Source organism: Rhipicephalus sanguineus, chromosome 3 (assembly GCF_013339695.2).
Source record: "Rhipicephalus sanguineus isolate Rsan-2018 chromosome 3, BIME_Rsan_1.4, whole genome shotgun sequence".
In the NCBI taxonomy this organism is placed as follows: Eukaryota; Metazoa; Arthropoda; class Arachnida; order Ixodida; family Ixodidae; genus Rhipicephalus; species Rhipicephalus sanguineus.
The window spans coordinates 124,306,935-124,326,060 of record NC_051178.1 but is presented as its reverse complement, the minus strand read 5'-3'; the positions used below and the strand labels follow the sequence as shown (position 1 = coordinate 124,326,060).

General features: G+C 48.9%; 1 protein-coding gene across 1 annotated transcript in view; it reads left to right on the top strand.

The window, feature by feature from the left end:
- LOC119387075 (protein misato homolog 1) overlaps positions 1-19,126 on the top strand; it is a 63,432-nt gene that overhangs the window by 20,269 nt on the left and 24,037 nt on the right. Inside the window, exons 8-12 of the mRNA XM_037654376.2 lie at positions 734-880; positions 2,117-2,263; positions 2,920-3,054; positions 3,895-4,064; positions 10,853-10,927. Coding sequence (XP_037510304.1) covers positions 734-880; positions 2,117-2,263; positions 2,920-3,054; positions 3,895-4,064; positions 10,853-10,927 — 674 coding nt within the window. The remainder of the gene's footprint in view (positions 1-733; positions 881-2,116; positions 2,264-2,919; positions 3,055-3,894; positions 4,065-10,852; positions 10,928-19,126) is intronic.

The following is a 19,126-nucleotide window of genomic DNA, read 5'->3' as shown; positions in this document are numbered from 1 at the left end:
GTGCTTAGTTCTTTCATGCCTACAGCTGTTGGTGTTAAAAAAATCACATACGTTGATTACATTTCTGTGGATAAGGCCGTCCTAAGCTCCGCGTTTCTATCCATCGACTACATCGCGGCTGAGCGCGCCAATTTTCGTGCTGCTCGTAAGAATTGAAATAAAATTCTGTACCACTAAATATTTTGCCGTTTTTCCTGTTTTTCGGCTCTTACGTTTCCCGTCTCTTACGTTTATTTCCTACGGTCCCTTCAAAAACGTATCAGCGGGGTTCTACTGTATTATGTATACACTTGAACCCTGGTGTAATGAAGTCGCATCCGACACAGAAATGCCTTCTTAATATTTGATTTTCTCTGTAAGCATATATTACTTGTTTCGTGCTGATATCATCTATAAATCATTATATCCACATTTGTTACACCATTGGTCAGATGTATCAAAAGAGGGCTCCACGAGTGAAGGAATACTGTGCCGCTGCCCAAATCTGTATATAGATAGCAATAAGCAACCAAACACAAATACAAAGCTAATTTTACACTATACTTATTTTTCGTATGTGGCAGTAAATATCCCATATAGCCTCAAAACAAGATGCTGTTAATATTTAGTGCATTGCCACATACTTGTTTCCTTCCAACTTTTTTTTACTCTGCTTTTACAAATGCCTGTTAGTTGAGCCACGATAATATATACTGAATATAATTCTTGATATTCTTGTCTTTTCTTCTTACAGGCTTTCAACATTCTACTTGATGGCCACAATGGTTTTACTGGCTTGACTAGCAGCCTTCTGGAGATCCTTCGCGACGATTACCCAAACAAGTCCTTTGTCTGCTGGCCTCTCTATCAGCCTCTCCACAATAGCATCAATGAATCACGTGTGAGTGCACAGCAGAAATCTACCATTCTAATGCACAAATTGAAAACTCAGGTTTCGTTAATGTAGTTTTACGAAAGCCAAGGAGGTCTTACCTAGTGTGCTGGAAAAGCTACAAATTGTTTAACAGTTTGTCTCATATAGCATTGAGATGTGCTTGCGATGCACGGTGGAGATGGAGAATGCATTGTCAGTGGCTCGTAAAGAGCGCAGCATACATGGTTTACACCAGTGGCAGCTTATGTGATTTTAAGTCACAGGCTTTTCAGTAGGTTTTTGCTAATAGTAAATTTTAAGTTTGAAGCGAATAGTGATTTGGTCGAATAATTTTGAATCGAATTCGAATAGTATATATCACATATTATAAAGAAAAATTAGCGTATTTGTCATGACGACCCAACTAACCTGTGCAATATTTTTTTTTTAATTGAAACTTTTGTATCTCTGTATATAAATATATCCCCTTCAGGCGCAACGTCCACATATGTGGACGCAACTTGTTTTTGCCAGTTTTTTGGACTAGCCGGAAAGAAAGGGCAAGATACATTGCACATAGCATCAATTGAACCTTCTGTATGGTCAACGTGCCTTGACTTAACCTCAATGTGCTAAGTATGACCATAACCGATCACTTTGACGAAGGCACTAGGATGTTAGACGGGTTGTTCGACGTGCCGCATTCCAGGACCAAAGTAATAAGTATTATTTTTCTCCGCACGAAATGAACGCAATCAAAAACAAATTGCACATGCGTTTTAAGCCAACAATTTCCTTATTCATGTATAAAAATGGAACATAACTGACTGCTGAGTAATTAAATATTCAATTATCCTCTAATTAGGATTAATTAGCAAAACTCGCAAACAACAGCATATTACTTTATTTTCTTTCTTGGAATGTAATACTGAGTGCCTTAGCATGACGTTGTGCGAATTTGAGACATTTGCAGACAGTGCATCATAATTCGCGCCTGAAGGAGATATGGGTACAGTGGTTATACAAGTGCGGTGATTATATAGGGCACCAAACTGCTTTCACAAGCTTCTTGCTCCTGATGCTGCAACAATGTTGCGAGCAAGATGTTATTCATGGAGCATGCCTGTTTAGCTTGAGTATTTATGGGATAAATACTGTTGTGGTGTCCTCCCTAATTTAGAACACTCAGCACATTTTTACTGGTCATTATTGCTGTGCGCAAAAGAAGTTTGATGTTTACGTAGCCACTGCGCACAAATGCAGGTTGCCCTTGACATGGCACACCGTCACTTCAACACGGTCATGTGCTACCACAGCCTCAACCGACTGTCTTCGGCCTTCTGTCCACTGAGTGTATCTAGCAGCCACTTTCAGCCCCTTCTTCGGGACTTCAAGCATCTCAAGTTGGGAGTGAGTTCTTGCCATCATTCTGAATACTAAGACCAGTTCACGTGCAAAACGATGTTTATATGATGGTTCATTTGATATGTTTCCAATCTTTTATGTGGGTTCATAGTGTGTAAGCAAAGGATGAGACAGAAGAGAAATGACATACACTAGTGTAGTGTCACTCTGCCTACAACATGTTGTTTCCGTCTCATTCTGTGTATATCCTCTTCGTCTCGTCCCTTTATTTCTGCATTACAAAGTTACATCATGATATGCCAACAAGCCCAATCTCTAACACTACCCAGCATTATTTTCTCTCTTTGTGACTTGCCTTCCTATTAAAAGTTTTCAGTGGTAACCCCAGAGCTTGAACAGGGCCAGTGTTGATCAGTGTCTAGTTTTAGATCACTAGAAGCAGCAGCTTACAAATGCAGAGTGTGATTGAAAGTGGTCAGTTGAATATGGTTGCTGTAAATATGATTAGGGGGGCTACACTTAACGCATTGGTTTACAATATATTGCGTTTTGCATCCTTATCCAGAAAACTGTGCATTGTGTCTGTTATTACCTTTCATATCATTAACAGTAAATCTTTTTTGCATTATGTTTACTATTCCAAAATTTTAGACGTCTTTCTGGATGCTCTAATTCCTGACCACTTAATTGTCTGAATCCAGGCTGGCCTGCCTCACTACAATACTAGCGGTGTCCTTGGCCTGGCCCTTGACAATATCATGTGCGCTCTCAAGCTGAAAAGCCAACCTCTGGAAATGCCTGAGCTCTTTGGCCAGCTCTGCAGCCCCAGCAAAAAGGTACTCTTGTGTCCTGAGTTGCTGCGAGCATAGGTGTTATGTTTCTGCATGTGCTGAACAGCGATGAGAGAGCATTCAGTCAAAAACATGTTTAGGTATTGCCACTGCCTGAAGGATCTTAAGCAATAGCTTGCATCTTTTTACCACAGCTTCTGCACTATTCATGGAACTGTCTCTATCCACTTTTCTTTTACATCTTTTTTTTTTTTTTTTTTTTGCAGGTATGATAATCCCATAGAGTGTCCTAAAATGACCTAGAGGGAACTCTGGCGCTGCGATCGTTCAGCCACCATGGGAATGATGGGTAGTACACGGATTTGCCTAGTCTTCGTACTTGCGGGCTTCGAACGCACTTGTGGCTTTGTTTACTGCTATGTTTTGGTTTTCTTTCGGATAAAAGAATGGATCGTTGTGAACTTCGTGACCAGATTTGAATCGGTGAGCCTAAAGAAGTTAAAGTGGTGAAGTGAAACTGATGATTTTTGCTGAACTTCGTTTTGCGACAAAGCGGATGCAGGCGACGCGGAGCCAAACGGAGCCGAAAGAATGAAGTTTAGACAAATCCGTGTACTACCCATGATTCCCATGCTGGCTGAAGCGCGATGCATTGCAGCTCCTATAGACACTAGCGCCAGAGTTCCCTCTAGTAAGTATTGTAGGAAACTCTATGGATAATCCGTCTTTTGCTGCATTTCTTGCGCAGTTGCTTTAGCTCTTTTCTTACACATTAGCAAAAAAGGCACAAAGACTCCAAAAACAGAAAGTTGCCGTTACAGTGGCTAAGAACTCGGCCAAGTTTCGTGACTTACTCGCTGAGTTACTGATAATGCTCTGCTGCAGCTGTGTGTGCTGGGAATGGGCCTGCCCCTTGGTCTCGGTGAGCTCCAGCTGCTGGCAGACTGGACCCAAGGCAGCAGCCTCGTAATGCTCACCCCGGGAGCTGGCAGCCCTGCACCGTCGGCAACTAACCTGGCTGTGATGAGAGGGTGCAATGCTAGCATGGTGTCCAAGTGAGTGAAGTGCGGATAGTTGGGCTTGTTGGTTGTACATACTTCAAGGAACAGCGCAAAAAATAACAGGACAATAGAAGAAGACACGCACAGCTCTGACTCTCAACAATTCTATTATGAAAAAAGAGCGCACTACATATACAGTCAGCGTCCGAATGTTCGGACTCCTTAGGGACCACGAAATCGTGCGAAAAATCGGGCAGTCCAAAAAAACGAATTCATGCTTTTTTATTCCACTCAAGCGGTCAAATCGCCACAGCCATCTCCGAAATAGTTTTAATGCCTCCCAGTACACTTATCAGGCATTTTGGTGCGTGCCCAGGCACTCGCGAATACATTTGACGCCTGCTGCAAACCCCGCTTAACTTTGTGCCAACCACCAGTTGCAAATTTGCGTCTCGTGATGAGTGTCGCCTATACCAGCAAAATGCGAAAATTACGGCTCTCTCGCATGGGGCATTTGAAAACAATGGCACAGAACACAAAGGCTGTGGCGGAAGAGCGGACGACTCGTCCAACTCTCCCGAATGCGTGTGCACACGTAAACGATGCGCTACTGTACGAAAATCTCCGCCGACACGTAGCATTTGCTGCCGCTGAGGCCGGTCGTTCCGAGTTGTGTGCAGCACATCGTCAACTAAGCTGACGCCGTCGCTGCCGGGGTGCTTGCTGTACCGTATGCATGCATTTTTCATGGAAGTGTTCGAGATGCCTACTCCACTCCTGACCGCACATGGGCACGGCGATGGCAAGCTGCTTTCGTTTGTGAAGGCAATGCATCTGTGCGGTGCACTGAGCGGTTTCGCAAAAAGAGGCAGCGTGAGCAGCGGCGCGGCACGTTTGGGCTGTCACCTATAAAAACTGGCAGTACGCCCATAACTGTGCTAGGCAGCATGCACTACCGAGGAGTTAGCAAAAGATGCTTATCATAAAGTTTTGTCCGCGTTGAAGTTGTACTGGCGCGTTTGTTGCCAGCCGCCATGAGAGTCTTCGTGCATTTCCGCTGCTTATCCGTAAAGACATCACTGCATTGTGCTGCGATAGTGCCCCTTCGAATTTCTAGTCTGCTTCACTTCACAACAAATAAGCATTGCGGCAAAGCTGACTTTCGGACATTGCTACGGCCGTAAACAGATCCACTCGTGAAAGCACTGCATGGTTAGAACCTACGAGATGATAGGCGTGGCCTGAGGTGAGGGCTTCAATTAATGGCATTTTGGACCGGCAATTTGGGCAGAAAGTCCAAAAAATCGGACGCTGAAGATTTTCAACGTCCGAACTTTCAAGCATGTCCGAAAAATCTGGCGCCCTAAAAATCAGCAATTGACTGTATATACTATGTTCACTCAAGATAACCAGTCACAAAGTACAGAAACACGCAAGATGTCACAGATAGAAAGTGCGTCTTGAGTGTAAATGGCATATTTACACGTCCCTGGTTCAAATTTGGGTTTCGGCAGCATAAATATAAGAAAACTATGAGCGAACGCGAGAAACCAGATGCGGTGCCATTTTGATAGATTCCTTCACTCTCTCTGCAGTCCTAGGCTGTGCACATTTATTCATCTTTTTTTTTTTACATATGCGGTTTGCTGTTTTTTCACGGTAAGGTTGTTGATAGTCAGCACTGTGTGCATCTTCTTCTGTTATCCTGTTGTTTTTTGCACTCTTTCTTCAAGGATCCAAGTGAATGAACTACTAAATTTTGCTCAGATCTTCCACAGGACTCGCGAGTCATTATGTCATCACAATTGTCTTTTGTGCTACTGCACAAACAGTTTTATTGCAATAGCAATTATATGGACAGTCTCGAAGGGTTTTGGGTGCGAAGCGAATTCGAATATTGAAGTGTGAGTGCGAATCGAATCGAATATGTTTCGGATATTTCTCAAATATTTCTAGAATATTTTTCGAATACTTCGAAGTGAAATTGCAGCAAAAAAGTTAGAGAGGATTCCTAAGCATATTCTTATGAGATAGCAACATGAAAGTGTTTCTTCTCGCTAGGTTGATGAAGCACTGGTGGGGTGGTGTTTCATAGTTGTCTGATCAAGAATGAGGCAATATAGAGGCCGAATTCTATTTATGTACATGATTTGGTGCAACCAAAGTGTTGCCGACAACACTTTACACGTGATAGGCAAAGATGCCATTTCCTCAGCCTCTCCTCCTCTTTCAACTTCTGTGGAAGCCAAACTGATGTGGCGGACAAGGGTGTGCTTCCTTCAAGTCCGGAGTTCCAAATCTGCCTCGTAGACGTCTATATATAAGAACATCTAAAATCTTGGATGCTAAAAAGCTTCGGGCTTCCGATTTTTCGGACTTCTTGCTCAAATTTAAGGTCCAAAACAGCATTAATTGAGCCCCCACTTCTGCCACATCTTTCATCTCCATGTTGGAACCAGCGTTTTCTTGAGTTAGTAGTACATTTGCGACCGTAACAGAGCTTGAAAGGCAGCTTTGCCGCAATACCGTGGTGCGATGAGGTGAAGCATATTGAAAATGTAGGGACCACTTCCAATCGGACGTTGACTGTCTTGGCAAAGTTCATACCCAAGCACACCAACAAGGGAGGGAAACAGCGTTACACGTGACACAACACCCGACCTCACTTTCATCACACAAACCACACGAGCCGAATGGCACAACACACTCAAAAACTTGGGAAGCGATCACTACATACTGAACATAACACTACAGACCGGACGCCTACGCAGGGATATCGGCACAGCCAAATCAACTGACTGGCAAAAAATGAGGGAAGCCCAAGAACAGGACGAAGAGACAATCACAAACTTGGAAGACTGGTGCAACAAACTTTGTCAACAAAAAGAACACCACACAAAAGAAATAGTCAGAACAACAGAAATCCCGGAGGTGGATTCCCATTTACTACATCTGTGGGACGCCAGACAAGGGCTTACCCGCCGCTGGAAAAAGCAAAAGAACAATAGGAAACTGAGGACACGCATAGCGAAAATAACAGCGGAAGCGGAGGAATACGCCATGCAACTCGCGTCAGCGAACTGGTATAAATTCTGTGACTCCCTGGATGGCACCCTGGGTACAGCCAAGACATGGCACATCCTCAAAGCCATCCTCGACCCCACCAAGACCAAAGGAGAGGGACACAAGGCCCTGGAGCGCTTACTACACACCTACCCAGGCAGCCAACAAGATCTTGTCGACGCCATCAAGACCAAATGCTATGGAGATCCTGCTCCCTCAGAGCCATGTACAACATCATACATGGGACAACCGAACCCAACAATGGATGAACCTATAACTGAAAATGAAATGAGAGCGGCCATCGCAGCTACTACCCGTAACACGGCGGCGGGCACAGACCGCATCACAAACGCCATGATAAGAAATCTCAGCGACAAGTCTATCTCTGCACACACGGCCTTCATCAACCAACACTGGGAACAAGGCACGGTGCCAGCGATGTGGAAACACGCAAGAATAATGATGATCCCCAAACCAGGCAAGAAGTCGGCAATCGAAAACCTCAGACCTATTTCGCTGACATCCTGCCTCGGCAAGGTGTACGAAAGAATCATAAACACAAGACTGCAGAAGCACTTGGAAGATAATAAGCACCTGCCCGACACCATGTTCGGTTTCCGTGCTGGCCTGTCATCGCAGGACGTACTACTACAACTCAAGGAAGAGGTTCTCAGCAACGTTCCCCGCAACGGTGAACATGTCCTCTTAGCCATCGACGTTAAAGGGGCTTTCGACAACATCAGCCACCAAGGAATACTGGAGGGGCTCGCAAACACCAACTGTGGTGAAAGAACATACAAGTACATTCAGAGCTTCTTAAGCCAACACACAGCAGAGTTGAAGAGCGGAGAGCTCCAGACTCCTGCATACCAACCTCCCAACAAGGGCACGCCGCAAGGAGCAGTAATGTCACCCACGCACTTCAACGTAGCCATGGTCGGCCTTGCCAGAAAACTGCAGGAGGTAGAAGGGCTCCGACACGCCTTCTATGCAGACGACATGACACTCTGGACCACAAAAGGATCACTCGCTGAAAAGGAAGAGCGCCTGCAAACTGCAGCTCACATCATCCAAGAATATGTCAGCCAGCGGGGTCTACAGTGCTCCCCAGAGAAATCTGAAATCTTACGTGTATGGCAAAGCAGACGTAACCACGCAGCCTCCACAGACCCATCACAAAAACTTGAGGTATACCTCAATGGAAACCTCATACCAGAGAAACCATTGATCAGGATCCTGGGCATGTGGCTGCAGAGTAATCAACGAGCCACCCACACCCTTATGCTCCTCCAAACCAGCGTCAAGGCTATATCACGCATGATATCTCGGGTGACATCTAAGAAAAGAGGGATGAAGGAAGGAGACACCCTTCGACTTGTTCGAAGCCTGGTGGTAAGCCGAATAACATATAGCCTACCTTATTATATTCTCACACAATCTGAGACCAGGCGGGCCGACACCCTCCTGAGAATGGCGTTCAAGACTGCTCTCCGTCTGCCGACGAGTACATCCACTGAGAAACTGATGGCACTGGGGCTTCATAACACCCTCGGCGAACTTGTTGAAGCCCTTCACATCTCGCAACAACAGAGACTTGAGCATACTCGCACGGGCCAGCAGGTCCTAAAGACCCTAGGATTCCAAGCCTCGACAACGAGAGCCCAGGAAACCTGCGAGATACCTCGTCATGTCCGGGAGGGCTATCACGTTGCCCCAATTCCACGCAACATGGACCCCAACCTACACAGCGGCAGAAGGAGAGCAAGGGCCCAATACTTCCAGAAAACCTATAGATTCCAAACTACAGCCCGTTTTACGGACGCCGCCATGTATGCGACGACGACTAAAGGAGCAGTGGCAGTGGTATGCGACCGCCGATGCCACATAACCTCTGGAGCAATTCGCGATTCCAAACTACAGCCCGTTTTATGGACGCCGCCATGTATGGGATGACGACTAAAGGAGCAGTGGCAGTGGTATGCGACCGCCGATGCCACATAACCTCTGGAGCATCTGTCCGCCCTTGCAAGATCACAGAAGCCGAAGAGCTGGCCATCGCACTTGCCATCCGCGAAGGCCTGCAGGCAAACAAGCCGTTGAATATACTCACAGACTCCCAGCAGGCCTGCAGGAACTTCCTGCAGGGCAGAATTGGTGCGCCTGCGGCACATGTCCTTGCACAAATACCAAGGGAAGGCAAGGACGACTCCTACACACAGACCGTCATATGGATACCAGGCCACTCTGGCATCACGGGTAACCTGCACGCCGACCGGGCAGCTCGAGGCTTCGTACACAACCGAGCGCTCCTTATGTCGACTGCAGCGGACCCGGAGCCAGTTTACCTCCAGTATGCCACAATACTGAATTACCACAGAGGGCGACGCCTACGGTATCCACCACCTCATCAAAAGCTTGCGACGAAGGAGGCCACTGCATGGCGTAGACTCCAAACCGGAACCTACAAAAACCTACACACACTACACCGCATGTACCCCACATCTTACAGGGATGAATGCCCATGGTGCGGGGCCACACCAACCCTGTACCACATTACATGGGAGTGCACACTACACAACCTCGAACACCACAACATGAACACCTCATGTGAGCAATGGGAGGCACTGCTGTCCAGCCCGGCCCTCGACGACCAGATCAGGCTCGTTCAGAGAGCAGAGCGGATGGCAAGAGCCAGCGGAGCCCTGGACTAAGGGCCCCGACCATCAGCAAGGCCCCTGCGGGGCAATCCACAGGAGCTTTGCCTGTACATAAATAAAGTTTGTCATCATCATCATTGGCAAAGTTCGACCGTAGCAGAGCTTGTAAGGCAGCTTTGCCGCAATACCGGGGTGTGATGAGGTGAAGCATATTGAAAATCTAGGGACCACTTCCAATCGGACGTTGACTGTGTCTTGGCAAAGTTCGACCGTAACGGAGCTTAAAAGGCAGCTTTGTGCAATAGGAGTGTGTAATGAGGTGAAACATATTAAAAATCTGAAGGGGTCACTTTCAATCGGATATTTGTTTTTGAGAAGTTCGAATAGTTCGAATAGTAAAATTCCAGTGCGAATCGAAACGAATAGCAATCACTATTCGAAAAATATTCGAAATTTCGAATGTTCGCACATCCCTAGTTTTTGCCGTCGCCGTCATGTCCCTCCCATATGAAGTCCAAATTGATGAGATCCCCCGGCGCATCAAACGTTCTACCGCGGGTAAAAGCTCGCGAGCGTGGGCGACGAATGCAGCCAAAGCAGAGATCAAACGAGCCGGCCCATTTCCGCCACTTGGAGGGTGCATGCGATAACATCACCCCGCTCGGGAAGCCTGCCGTCGAAGCAGACAGGAAACGCCCCGTTTGTCTTTAACGAGCATGAAAAGACGCCGGGGGGGGGGGGGTGGAGGTGTCACGCAAGCAGCAACTTTGAACTTTGGATCTAAGGGTGCGGTCGCGATCGCTGGCGCGCATGCTATCTCGACAGCCATCACAGCGGATGGGTAGCTCGTATACCCTTCTACGTGCTGCGCTCTCAACGCGAAATGACTATGCCGACAGCATCTCTCCCTGGAGTGCCCGTATTCTCTTACATCAGTGTTTTCTAGTTACGCGAGATCGGATACAAAACAGTTAGCTGTCAGCCTCACTTCGTATAACACTACAATTTGTTGCTATTGCATTCATTGCTTCGCCCTTGCGGTGAAACTGTGACTTTTCTTTTATCAAAAAGAAATGTAGTCTTCAGTTACGCTCTAAATTATTCCTCTTTCATGGTCCATAGATTCCCACGCCGGATACAGGATCCCAGTGAAGTGCTGTGGAGATTTGCAGAACGTGTGTGCGAAGGATCCCTTACGTAAGTTTTTATCACTATCGTATTTTATCGCCCTATCTTCAACATGTGCTTCTGTTATGTTTTTAGCTGCAAACCACAGTGCTAATGCATTCAACTGCTGATTTTACGGACATGCTCGAAAATGTTGACGCTTTCGTGGCACTGTCACAAGCCGCATAGACGTCAATGTGTAAGAATGTCTGAAATTTTGGACGCTGAGACTCTTCGGCGTCCGCCTTTTCGGACTTTCTGTCCAAATTGTTGGTCCAAAACGGCATTAATTAAAGCCCCCACCTTATGCCACGTCTGTCACCTCGTAGGTTCTAACCAGCACTTTCACGAGTCGATCTGTTCGTGGTCGTAGCAGTGTCCGAAAGTCCTCTTTGCAGCAATGCTTATGTGTTGTGGGGTGAAGCTGACTGGAAATTCGAAGGGGCCACTATGACGGCTGGCAGCAAACACGCCAGTGTGACTTCATCGCTGACAACACTTTGTGATAAGCATCTTTAGCTAACTGCTCCGTAGTGCATGTTGCCTTCATCGCTGAAAACGTTTTATGATAAGCATCTTTAGCTAACTGCTTGGTAGTGCATGTTGCCTAGTGCAGTTGTGAACGTACTGCACGTTTTAATAGGCAACAATCCAAATGCGCCGTGCCGTCATTCATGCTGCCTCTTTGCGCGAGACCGCTAAGTGTGCCACACAGACGCATTGCCTTCACAAACAAAAGCAGCTAACCATCGCCATGCCCATGTGTGGTCAGGAACGGAGTAGGCATCTCGAACAATTCCATGGCATACGCGTGCGTACGGTAAAGGAAGCGCCCCGACAGCGACGGTGTCAGCTTAGTTTGCAATGTGCTGCACACATCTAGGAACTAGGCTTCACGTGACAGCAAATGCTGCGTGTCGGCAGAGATTTTCGTACAGTAGCGCATCGTTTACGTGTGCACATGCCATAGCTCGGCACACTCACTCATGAGTGCACTCACTCACACTCATTTGAACGTTGCGAGTGTGAGTATGAGTGAGCACTCATGAGTGTGAGTGGACGTGAGTGTGAACGTGAGTGAGCACTCATGAGTGTGAGTAGTTGTGAGTATGAACGTGAGTGAGTGCTCATGAGTGTGAATGGATGTGAGTGTGAACGTGAGTGGGCACTCATGAGGGTGAGTAGGCGTGAGTGTGAACGTGAGTGAGTACTCATGAGTGCGAGTAGATATGAGTATGAACGTGAGTGAGGGCTCATGAGTGTGAGTGGACGTGAATGTGAACGTGAGTGAGCACTCATGAGGGTGAGTAGGCGTGAGTGTGAACGTGAGTGAGTACTCATGAGTGTGAGTAGATGTGAGTATGAACGTGAGTGAGTGCTCATGAGTGTGAGTAGATGTGAGTATGAACGTGAGTGAGTGCTCATGAGTGTGAGTGGACGTGAGTGAGTGCTCATGAATGTGAGTAGGAATGAGTATGAACGTGAGTGAGTGCTCACGAGTGAGTGGACGTGAGTGTGAACGTCAGTGAGCACTCATGAGGGTGAGTAGGTGTGAGTATGAACTTGTGTGAGTGCTCATGAGTGTTACGAGTTTGAACGTGAGTGAGCACTCATGAGGGTACTATTAGTGTGAGTAACTGAGTACACTCTAAAAAAAGAAGAGTCAAAAGAGGGTCACGGCCGCGTGACTCTCTTCGGGTGTCCATTTGATCCCTTTTGGAAGGTAGATGAGAGAAAGAGAGCATTTGGGCTAGAGTCACGGGACTCTCCTAAAGCGCGTTTCGATTGGCTTCCGCGATGAGGGCGCCGTCGTATGCGCCATACGTATCGCGCGTTTGCCGTTCGGCGCCGTTTTGTCGTGGTGGCTCGCCTCCCTCGCCGACGGAGCCAGCCGGGCTGGTGCCGCGCCTAGGCCGTCTCTCTCAGTCTGCTCGGTCTCTTGGAATGCGTTGTGCGTTGCGTCGGTGGCGCGGGTTGCGTCACTTGCCTGTCGTGCAGTTCTGTGTTCGATCAAAAATGCGCATCTTCGGTGGCGTTGACTCCAGGCTCCGTGCTCGAAGTCACGCTAGGAGGGCGGAATATTCATCGAGCCGCGGACACGAACAACGTGCGCCCGTTAACGGTGAGTGTACTGCTTTCGTAGGTACTAATTATACAGCTTTAGCTGGGCGTCTGCAGCAGCTCTGCTAGCTCTGCGGAAGTTATCTGCCAGCCATTTCCAACAGCAGCCTGCGTCCGCGGGGCTGTTGCGGATGCCGTTATGCGCGTTGCTGTACAAGCTCCCATAAAATGAGCGATGCAAACAATTATCAATGGTCATTTCTTGCTGATCGCACATTGTGTCTGCACTGCTGAATGTTCAAGATGACGTTTGGATATGCGCTTTAGTCTACTTCATAACAACATTTCTATCAACCTTGAGTGTGCAGCGTGCTTCCGCGCGTGGGAACGTGAAAAAAAAAAAAGCCCGTCTACAGAACGCTTAGACGCACTATATATTATGGTTTTTCTTGGCTTAAAGACCCTGGTTTGAGGTGCAGATATAGTAGGATGCTTCCAGCACGTACGCGTTGGTCACTTAAGTTGGACACACCTCGCCGGTAAGGTGAAAAAGCGAGAGACTTTCGACGGCGCGCGTTGTTGCGGTCGCCGCAGTGCACTTTTTTTCTTTGGTTTCTGTTTGCTGTTTTCGTGGTTCGCCAACATCTGCGATGACGCTGTAACAGAATCAAGTGAGTTTACGTGATTGTGGGAGTTATGTGCGCCAATTCTAGCATATGACATGTCTGATCTCGACGTAGACGGCGTCCGCGCGCGCTGCGTGTCGTTCGGGTGCTCGTACTCGAATTGCTGAGTATTTAAGGATGGGTTACGTTTGTAAAACATGCGGTCAGTAACCGCTCACGGCGTGCCCCTGACTGCCGGAGGATGTGCTTGGATGTCGGAATATGCTGGCGCAAAGTCGTGCTTATTCTGAAACCAAATTTTGAAGCGATTTCTCAGAAAAGAATTGCTTTCATTCGTGCATAGCCAGTCCCGACGCGACGGCGAGCCCCGGCGCCGCGCCAGGCAGCGTACGCGAACTGCGTGAACCGCGCCGAACGGCAGGCAGCCACGCGACCACGCGATGTATATGATGCATACGGCGGCGTCTTTGATAGCTAGCCGATCGAAACGCGCTGCAGGAGTGACAACTGACTCTTGCAGAAAAGTTAAATATATTTTTCAATAAAGTTTAATTCTCTCTCTCTCTCTCTCTGATTCTATTCCAAAAGCGGTCAAATGAATTACCGAAGAGAGTCGGTTGCCGCCGACCCCCTTTCGACCTTTTTTTTTCTTGGAGTGTAGCACTGTTTCGACTATTGATTTTCCTGGGACCGGTGACGTGTGCAACACCACCACGAGCAACCTTTTTGCTAATACTAGAGAAAGTAAGAGTCCGCCGCGGTGGTGTAGCGGACGGTGCTCGGCTGCTGAGCCGAAGGTCGCGGCTTCGACCCCGGCCGCGGCGGTCGCGTTTCGATGGAGGCGTGGTGGTAGATGCCCGTGTACTGTGCGATGTCAGTGCACGTTAAAGAACACCAGCTGGGCAAAATTTCCGGAGCCCTCCACTGCGGCACGCCTCATAATCATATCGTGGTATTGGCGCGTTAAACCCAGATATTATTATCAGAGAAAATAAGTGAGCGCTCAGCAACAGTAAATGATTTCGCCAACTAACATAGTGGTGTTCCAGTTTCTACAGTCTACTAATTCTACTTGATCACTGGAGTTGGTAATACTGACGCGTTGTCGTTTCTTTATTATTTTTTTGTAGTTTTGGAGAATTTACTTAATGCTTGCCTTCGTGGTTTACCTTCAAATTGCCGTTTCGTAAATCAGTGTGGTTAAGGTATTGTTCATCATTCCACGTCCATATTATCTTCTTGTTCTAAAGCATCGTGTGATTTGTCCGGAAAAATCCTTTTTTTTTTTTTTATCCTCACTGTATCCATCTTGGCCTGTCTCTTGCCGGTTTACTTTACTTTTTTTCTCTTCAGATTGAGCGCAATTTTCGGCATCACTAATCACTACTTTTTGCTTTGGCTATAGCAAAAATATTTCACGTTGATACTCCGCAAAGTGCGAAAACTAAAAGCTGGAAATCACATCACAGGACAACCTGTATCTGTGCCAGTTCGTAGTCCGTAGAGGTCGGGCTGCTCCGTAAGTTTACTTCTTTCATAATACTTTCTCACGCATCCCAGACTTCTCACATGTACTTAAAAGCAAAAATTGTAGAAAAGAAAAACGCGATCATTCTGTGCGTTACGGCCTCTGTCTTGACGTCGCGACAATATGATAAAGAAATTTTGGCTACCTCAGCACGATGGCTTTGAAGGAACCGAGGGATCGTGAATATCCTAGAAACCAGGAAAAAGATTCACAGTGCCCCTGATGCATTCTCCTAAGACGGCTTGAATACCAAAGCCATCGAGTGCGACTATTTTACCATGCAATTTATATCGCACAAGCCCCGCTTTGCTTTTTCTTTTTCACACGAAGGCCGCAAAGGCGAAGGTAGCGCACAGTTCCGCGCTTTAGAGGTCACTAAATTTTTTGAGCCAGCCTTTCGTGCTTCGCGTGAGACATAAAAGGCTTTTGCCTTCATAAGTTATGAGTTTGTGATGACCTTTTGTCCCTTGAGCATAATGAGGTAGGTAGGTAATGAACTTTAAATTATTTAGAGTCCAATGAGGAAACACTGACCCGGGCTAAACCTCCAGGAGCCGTCGTCCGGGGAACATCGTGCGACGTCCTCGGCGATAGCCCTGGCTCGCTGGACAGCCCAGATTTGGTCCACTAGATGTGGGCTGAGAAGGGCGACTCGCCACCGCTCAGCCAGTCGTCATGGGGTACACACTCCCTCGTCTGGGTAGTGGCGGCGAATACCGCACTCGCACCTCCAAAATGTGTGTGCCATGTCGGCTTTCTCGTGCCCGGACCACGGGCAGCCGGGTGACGGGTGGAGCGACGGACACAGCCTGTTCAGATGCCGGGGATATTCGAATGTGTCAATTTGCAGACGTCTCAGGTCAGACGCCTGAGACCTCTCTAGCTGCTTGTGGGGTGGCGTTTTCCTGTAGTGGCTGAAGATCTCGTGGTACGTGACCATGATGTCCTTGCAGTCCTGTAAGGCTTCGGGGTTTATTATCATCGTCGCAGAAGAATGTCCTCCAACCTTGGGTGCCTCGCCATCGACGATGTCTCGCACAGCGGTGGCCCCTTCGTCCGCGTCGCGGCGGGTTAGCAGTCTCGCAACGCGGTGGGCGCGCTTGTTGTGGTTCGACGGGAGGTCGGGTCTTTGTTCGTTGCCAAGCTCTCCCACATGCGCGGGGAACCACTTGAGAGGTTTGGTGGTGATCCGCGACTCTGGCGTTCAGCATGTGCGCCGCCTCGACGGAGACCCATCCCTTGGTAAAGTTTCGCACCACCGTCTTGGCGTCACTCACGACAAGCGTGTCCTCGTTGCCACTATGGAGTATTGCTAGGGCTATGGCCATTTCTTCTGCCGCCTCGGACGATGGCAGCCTCGCCGGTCCCGTGGCGGTGGTCGACACGAGCGCATAATGAGGAGATGATGTATTTCCCGTGATCTCGTGTGTGTGTGTGTGTGTGTGTGTGTGTGTGTGTGTGTGTGTGTGTGTGTGTGTGTGTGTGTGTGTGTGTGTGTGTGTGTGTGTGTGTGTGTGTGTGTTTACTGATTGGGCTTGTACATGGAGGGAGCGTCACATGGCATTACAGGTCACTTTTCCCGCTTGATGAGGCATATAAGACTTTCGCCTTAATACGAATAACTTTATACGAAGTACACCGGTTCAATGTACTAGATACACATTTTTATGGCGTAACGCAGACGTCCATGCTGACGAGGCATATAAGACTTTGCCTTAATACGAATTATATTATATGAGGTACACCGATTCAATGCAGTAGATACACATTTTTATGACGTAACGCAGACGTCCATACTGCGGCGTCAACTCGCCATGTCTCAAAAGCGGCACAATCCAAGGATTAACGCGGCCGCTGGTGTGGCGCACAGAAATCACAATGTGACACAAGGCCAATCAGCGCTGTGGTGGTGTGCTTCTTCCTCGACGTCATGATTGTGCGCTGGATTTTCACTGTGTTTGCCGACAAAACAAACCTAAGCATTCAATGCTATATTGGTCGAGCTGCGTGCAAGCGCAATGCACTTTCAGGCGCGAGGGGGGGGGGAGAAAATTGTCCCTGACATAGCGGCGGAACATGTTGTGGTAGCCTCGATGCTCACCGGAGCCGAAGACTACCGCGGGTTCAGGCTTAGCGAGCCACAGGGTCGCGTCTACCGTCGCCTGCTTACGTTTTTCGCACCGCTCCGCACGCGCTCTGCTCGCAAAGGCGTCGAGCGCCGCGCAGCATAAACACAGTGTTCGAGATAACATACACACAAACACTTTATTTGCCTTCGGCGGCACCCCAACACACACACAGTACACGTCCGCTCCCGGGGCACGGGGAAGCAAAGGGCTTCCCGCGCGGACGATACACCAAGGGGTTCCGCGAAGCACGTCGCAGCTCGCAATGGCGAGCTTTGACACGCCGCTCGGGAAAAGGTCCCTCGCGGCTATGCTGCGCACCCTCGCGATGACCACTGGGCCTGGTCGCGAGGGTTAGGGCAATCTCCGTACGCGTGGGCCTCCGGCAAGTGCGACTCGGCGTGGTACGACCGCGCGCGAGCACTAGGCACCGCTCTTTGGCTTCACGTACGAACCGGAGCTAACACTGAGGTAAACACGCCTGCAAGGATGCCGAGGCACCCAGGCAGGCTACAGCCCAGCGATTCCCAAAGGGGACGTTGGACCGGAAGGAAAATGCGTGCTTACCCAGCGGCGTCCGGGGGAGAGAGAGAGAGTTCGTTCCGGCCTGCACGCGCGTCTGTCCCGCCGAATTTCGCGGCTCTCAGACCGCGCGCAGCGCCACCACGAGTGTCGGCGCGTAGCGCAAGATGGCGCCGCTCGCCGTCGCGGGAGAACGGGAGAGGGAAAGGATTCGCAGAACGGCGAAATGCCCGCGCAATGGCTTCGGGCGAGCCTCGGATCCCCACATCCTCCTCTCCTTAAATCACCCTATACCGGTCTGCAAAGGCAGCCGGTCGTCGCCCATGCATGCAAAGGCATTATGCAATGAGCAACAGCTAACCTCAGCCCAGGCCCACAACTGCTGCTAATTACTCTACAAATAAACAAGAAAAAAAAATAACACAATACGCTTGAAATACACTATACTATACAATATGGTGCTACGGGAGGGGGTAAAAGAAATTAAGACGAGTGTTCGTGATGCTCACGCGGGAGAGCGTCCACGGCGCGGAGGGGCGGCGGCGCGTAATGTTGCTGGCCAGAGTGCGAGGCAAGAGGCCTGTTTAATGTCCGCATGCCCGGAACGGGCTCACCTTCGGCTCGTCGATCTAGTCGACGACAGACCCGCGAGTCCGACGAACGCCGCTTCGGTGGTGGTTCGGAGGTCCCGAATTCCAGGCTGGATGACCAAAGATCTCGCTGGGACGGCCGGTCTGCTGTAATCCTGACGCCAAACCAAATTGGTTGCAAGGCGTCCCGGCATCGGCAGAAAGCCGGGCGCAGCTGCCATGTCAGCTAGCCTCGCGCAGCAGCCGTGAGGCAAACGGCAGCAAGGCTTCTCGGCGACGGCCGAGAGCAGGACACAGCCGGGCTGTCTGTCTGACGTCAGCGGGTCCCCGAACACCTCCAGGGTCCACGGCGATAGGGTGAAAGTGGTTTCCTATGGTGTCGTCACCACGCCGCACACTTCCAGGGCACACACAGATGCACCACGCACGTACACAAACGCACACACACACCTCCGAAGACGGGCTTCTCCCAACGCGCCACGCGATGGAAGGCGCGTAGCGTCCTTCGTCGCTATCCCCCCCGCATAAGCACCAGTATTCACGACCCCTTCCGCAGGCAAAAGGAAAAAACGGCGAAAAAGTAAACAAAACAAAATGACACTCCATACGCGGAAAAATACGAAAAAAAAACACATCAAGTAAACATGAACACTCCCACAAACAAAAATAGCAGCAAACTGGGCGGGGCCCACTTCTTTGCGAGCACAGGCCGTAAAGAAGTTAGGCAACTGAGGCTAGATAGTAATGTGAGGGCCTTCGGTTGCGGAAATAAGTCC